This window comes from Cystoisospora suis, assembly GCF_002600585.1.
Source record: "Cystoisospora suis strain Wien I chromosome Unknown contig_885, whole genome shotgun sequence".
NCBI lineage: Eukaryota > Apicomplexa > Conoidasida > Eucoccidiorida > Sarcocystidae > Cystoisospora > Cystoisospora suis.
Window position 1 is genome coordinate 42,224 of NW_027153686.1, and position 5,571 is coordinate 47,794.

The 5,571-nt window shown below is 41.8% G+C and overlaps 1 protein-coding gene across 1 annotated transcript; it reads right to left on the reverse strand.

Annotated features, from left to right (window-relative positions):
• Nucleotides 1-3,061: 3,061 nt before the first annotated feature.
• CSUI_002123 (uncharacterized protein) lies at nucleotides 3,062-5,125 on the reverse strand. The gene has a single exon (XM_068062325.1). It carries the CDS (start codon nucleotides 3,933-3,935, stop codon nucleotides 3,684-3,686), a length of 252 nt encoding a protein of 83 aa, XP_067925704.1. The 5' UTR covers nucleotides 3,936-5,125; the 3' UTR covers nucleotides 3,062-3,683.
• Nucleotides 5,126-5,571: the final 446 nt, after the last annotated feature.

Consider the following 5,571-nt stretch of genomic DNA (forward strand, 5'->3'; position numbering starts at 1 on the left):
GATGAGAAGAAGAACGGGGTGAAGAATGGTGTAAGAGGAAGATTATGACGATGATGACGGTGCCTTTGCATCCGTCGTGTTTCTTTCGCCACGTGGCTGTCTTTGCTGTTAGTGCGAAGGGGTGATTGATTCCTTCTTCTTTTTTTTTTCTTTTCTATCCATTTTCTTTTCCATTCATGAGGCCATTTTCTTTTCTATTCATTAGGCCATTCGTGTGAGATGGTTCATTTCTCTCACATTGACGGGTGGGGGGTCGCTGTATGGATGACTGGACACACAGCTTGTTCCGTTCTCTTTCTTTCCTTCATTCTTTTCGTGGCCGTGTCTCTTTCTTTTTGCAACCAATCTTTGTTTGCTTCTCAATCCGAAGGACAGATGAACCTAAGGAATGATTGAATGATTGGTGATGATCTTTCCATAAAGAAGTGAAGCTAAGAGAGAGAAAGAGTTGAAGATCCCTCTCGAAGGAAGTATCTATCTCTAGCTTTCTACCCTTTGACGGTCTTGTTGGCGTTCTCACTACTTTCTTCGAAAAAGGAAGATTACATACGTGTACGCTCACGTTTGCATACACGTACACACACCAATATACACATGTACAGGAGGTGTCCTCTTTCCTAGAACTCCAGATATATAACAGTTAAGGTAGCTGTAGAGAAGTGCCGTCTAGACATATAGAGGTACGACCGGTAGATATAGTAGTAATGACGGTAGCCGTATATATATATGGCTATCATGACTATTACAATGTTGAGTAGTGTGTGCCTACACACATAGATACGTCAACGCATCTATCTATCTGCCTAACTATCTGCATGTACGTACCTGTATATTTTGTATATCCGTGTGTATAGACAGGATGTATACAAGACACAGTGTAAATACATGAACCATGGATGTACGGAGAAGAAAGAGGGGCGAAAAGCAATTAGATCGATGGTACAGTTTTTGTACCTAAGTAAGGTGAGGAGGTTTTCTTTCTCTTAGAGAGAGGTGAAGAGTTCTAGGAAAGCTCACCGTAGTGAGAAGGTTCACTTCTCTTTCTTCATTCTTTTTGACATCGGTCTGGTAGAAATAGTAATCTGTCTTTCTTCTTTTTCCTTCACTTGTATGAGTAGACAGTGAATGATCCAAATGAGGAAGATATCTTCGTGGCCGCGAGAGACCCTTGCCTTCTGTTCTTTTTCGATCTCTCTGCTTTCACTCATCTCAATTCTTTTCCGTATAGTTGATGTCGAAGTTCCTTACGACTGATCCGAAGGAGCGCGCCACTAGGCTCGAAGCTTTGTGCTTTGGAGAGGTTCTCGTCACCTGAAGAGGAATCTCACCAGGAAGCAGCTAGCTGTCGTTACACCCGGCTCTTGAAAAAGGGAGCAGAACTTGTATGAGGAAAAGGAGATGACTGCAAAAATTTACGTAAATAACGTATGTGACCGGAGTGGTAAACCACAGCGTGATTAGAGACATGAGGAAGCCTCCGTATGTCTAGGTAAAGAACAGCTAGATGATAGCTAGGGACACGTATCGACTAGAACTGCGGTGATGGCAGCGGCAACGATGGCTTGTCGGTGATCGTAACTCCTTTGCTGGGCCTTCGAATTGTTCTCTTTCCCATAGATTAGGAATGAGAGAGACAGAGATTTCTAGGAAGGTATCTCTCGTACATATGTTTGCGTTTAGATCAGTTGTGTGAGTTACAGAGAGAGTCAGTTCTTTTAAGTAGTTTCTATCGTATACCCGTGTAAAGAATATCATCCTTTTAATTCTTTCTTCTGTCGCTTGCGATCTCATCTCCTTTCGTCTGTTAGATTGACGATGATGATGACAAAAAGAGATAGAAATGAGAAAGAGAAAGAACGCAAGAAGGAAAGCGAGAGAGGTCAAGAAAGAGATGGAGAAGAGTCCGTTTTTGTTTCGTTCTCCTCCTTTCTTTCTCCGTAGAAGATGAGAGAGGCTAGCTAGCTAGCTAATCCATTGATTGCCAACTGATTGCCTACTAGTAGTAGTGTTTGTCTTCTTATCCAATCTTCAGTAGACATGAGTTAGCTATTCTTCTACAAAGGATGAATGATGAGGTGGTAATTAGATTGAGAGAGGAGTCGTCCTTTTCCCCCGTTACTTGTATTCCTTTCTATCACTCTTTCTTTCTCTCTCTCGATGTCTCAACCTGATAGAAATCTTTGGAACATGGGGTGATCTGTTTGACCGTAGTTATTCCTACTCACAATCTATGAGATTCGCATGAGATGTACGACTCCCCACCTTCCTTTCTTCTCTTCCCCTGTCTTTCTTACAGATTGATTGCTCATCTCCCCTTAGATAGATGGAGTTTATTCTCATGGTATATGATAGCCTTAAAACCGCGTCTATCTCTCTCCCTCTCCATATATTAGGTACTTAGCTCATCTATCCGTATGGAAGACGATAATGATTATGGCTATGTAACTAATGCAGTTCTGCGTGCTGTCGTAATACACAAAGGTCGAGTAGTAGCAGTAGGACCACCTTTAGCCATATCAGACAGGCAAGAAGATCTAGATGAAGAAGAGTTAGTAGGATACTAGCGACGACGTAACAGAGCGAAAGTTTGCCTCCTATGTATGCCTTCTTTACCACAGCCTCGTTCACTATCCTTTCCCCTGACACAAAGAAGAGTGACGAGGGCATTCGTTCCTATGAGATGAGGCCTCTTCACGACGATAATTAACAGTCTCTTCTTTCTACGGGGGTGGTAGGTCTTCTCAGTATGTTGACTAGTAGTCTACGAGGGCTACTGTAGTTGCGTGTGTGAGAGAGAGCGAAGAAAGGAAGCCTATAGACTCATGGTCCGTCTTTGAAAGGGCTTTTTACGATCTGTAGACTATGTGAATATGGATCTACGCATGGCTATGTGAAAAGATATGTATGTATGTCTATATGAGTAGGATCTATTTCTGATAGGTGCCGTTCTTCTTCCATCGATCTACTTTGAAATGAATATTGCAGAAACATTAGGATCTCCTCTATCTTTCTTTCTTCTTTCTGACTTTGTTTCTTCCTCGCTCTTTCATCCTCGTGGTGACTCCTGTCTGTCATTTCTTTTCCTGGGGGTTCGTTCACTCATCAATTCACGATTGATAAATAGATAGATATACAGATAGATAGATACCTTAGACAGATGCCTACAGAATAGATCGATCCATGGGGAAGACAGAGAAGTCGTAGGGGTCGGGGGCAAGTGTTTTCATGTCTCTTCCCGAAGACAGAGAAGAGAAGACCCTCAGGTGTACATACAGCCGGGAAGGCATGAGTGAATGAATGACAAACACACGTGGATCAGAGGACGGACGGTCAATAGTGACTTGGGAGATAGATGAGGAAAGGAAGTTTTCCTACACGAATCGTATGTAAGAAGAATGAAGACGTAACCACATAAAGACGCAGAAGGCGGGGACTGACACAGTGAAGAAGAGCTAGCTAGCTACGTAGCTAGCTCATCGTAACACTCTCGCCTCATACGTGGATGACCATCATACAACGAAGGAAAAGAGAAGAAAGAAGGGTACTAGAGAGAAGAAGGAGGACCGGTTGACTGTAAGAATGGAGATGGATATGCGTTCCTATTACATAAGGGGGACAGTGGGAAGAATGAGAAGTAGGATCATGATGAATGAGAAAGACAGAATTCCATTCATTTAGTCTCGTCATTCTTTTCCTTTTTCTATGGACACGGGGGAGAATAAGTCCACATCATACACACACACACACTCTCTGTCTCCTACACATCGCAATAACATATTAACAAATAGATGTAGATCCAGACTTAGACATCTATACATGCATCCCCTATCACTCTCAGCGACAGACAGAAGGAGTTTAACGCCCACATCTACCTGTCTGTCGGTATAGATGTGTACGTATGTACTACGACATGAAATCTTCTTCGTCTTAATCATCTCTCTATATAAGTTGACGTCATTCACTTGGTCGGTACCTCCCCACTCCTACACCTAGTACAACAACAACTACTACTAATCAGTGAGGGTGAATTTATCGATAGAATCCGATCCATCCATCCCTTCCTCCTTCCTCTACTCACTCCTTACACCTGACTTCTTCGTCTTATTTTCAACACGTCGGCATATCAGTCCCTCCCTCTTCTCATCTATGGTTCTCTTCTTTCTTTCTTTCTTTCTTTGTCTATTGTCGCAATGACAAGAGAAAACTATCATCACGCAGGCTCAGTTCTGTCGCCTCTACTCCTAGGAACGTTCTAAACAGATCAAGAAGGAGGGGAAGAGAGAACAAACATCTCCTTATATTCTTCAAAACTTGTCACCTTCTACTACTAATACAGTCACTGGGCATAGTAAGATACGAAGGACAAGAAGATTCATTTTCTTCCTCTTCTTTCTATCAACATTATTATCTATCTCTCTCAAACAAAAAGAAGAGTCTTCTTCCTTTCTTACGATTTCCATACCTTCCGTCATTCATCTTCTCTCTTGTATCTTTCTTTTCTCCCTCACTTCTCATCTTCCTTTTTCTTCTTCCTCTTTTTCATCTTCTTATCCTCCACCTCAGTACATCTCACACTAGACATAACACTACTTCTAGCTGTTGTAGTGCAGCACCTTCATAGAGAGATAGATACATGTACATAGTTAGATATATACAAAGAGAGAGAGACGGACAGATTGAGAATAGTTAGAAGCTAAATAGATTATTCGACATAAGCAAAAAGAGCACTTTATAGAGACGTCGTCGTTGTCGTGGAGTCTTTGAGTTTGATCATTATAGGTCTTTCGTAATTCTTATTCTCTCCTGCTTGGCGGGGAGGGATGGTTTGCCTTATTCTTCTCTTCTCGCGCTCCTTCATCTCCTCCTGCATCGGCATACACACGACGACAGAAAAGAAACAGAAAACGACTGCTTCTTCGTCTACTACTTGGATGTCATTTTGATCTAAACAAAACTCTCACTGCTCACTTACGCATTGTGCTACGACTCTTATCCTCTTCTTTCAGCCATCCACGTGTATATACACCCCAAACGGAATGAGACGGAAAGATACGTCATCATACTCTACTCATTCTTCCTCCTCATTTTCCTATCTATCTATTTATCTGTCTAGACATATGCCTACATACGTTCTAGTCACCGATGTACGTATATGCATGTCTGGTATCCAAATAAATACATACACGTATATACGTACATATGTATGTATCTGTGCACTCTGCATATACACATATCTATGCATATACATGTGCATGTCCGTGCATTAGACAGATAGATAGATATACAGATATCGACAACATATAAAGACATGTGTATGTATTAGATCGTCATCCACTTATCTTCTGATCGGAGCTAGTGATGTATAGTATGTGAAGTAAGATAGCTTGATCGAAGCAGAGAGAGGCAGCAGGTATCTCTCTCCACCTCTATCAATCTATCTATTTTTGTATCTATCTCAAATCTCAACCCTGTCTCTTAACACCAACAGCTACTACCCGATACACCTCCTGCATGAATGCTACGAGATCTCTTTCTTTTTCCTTTTTTCTCCTTCTCACGTTGTATCTATAT

Excerpts from the sequence above, each read along its gene's own strand:
- CSUI_002123 (XM_068062325.1), bottom strand. The coding sequence starts at position 3,935 with ATGATTAAGACGAAGAAGATTTCATGTCGTAGTACATACGTACACATC.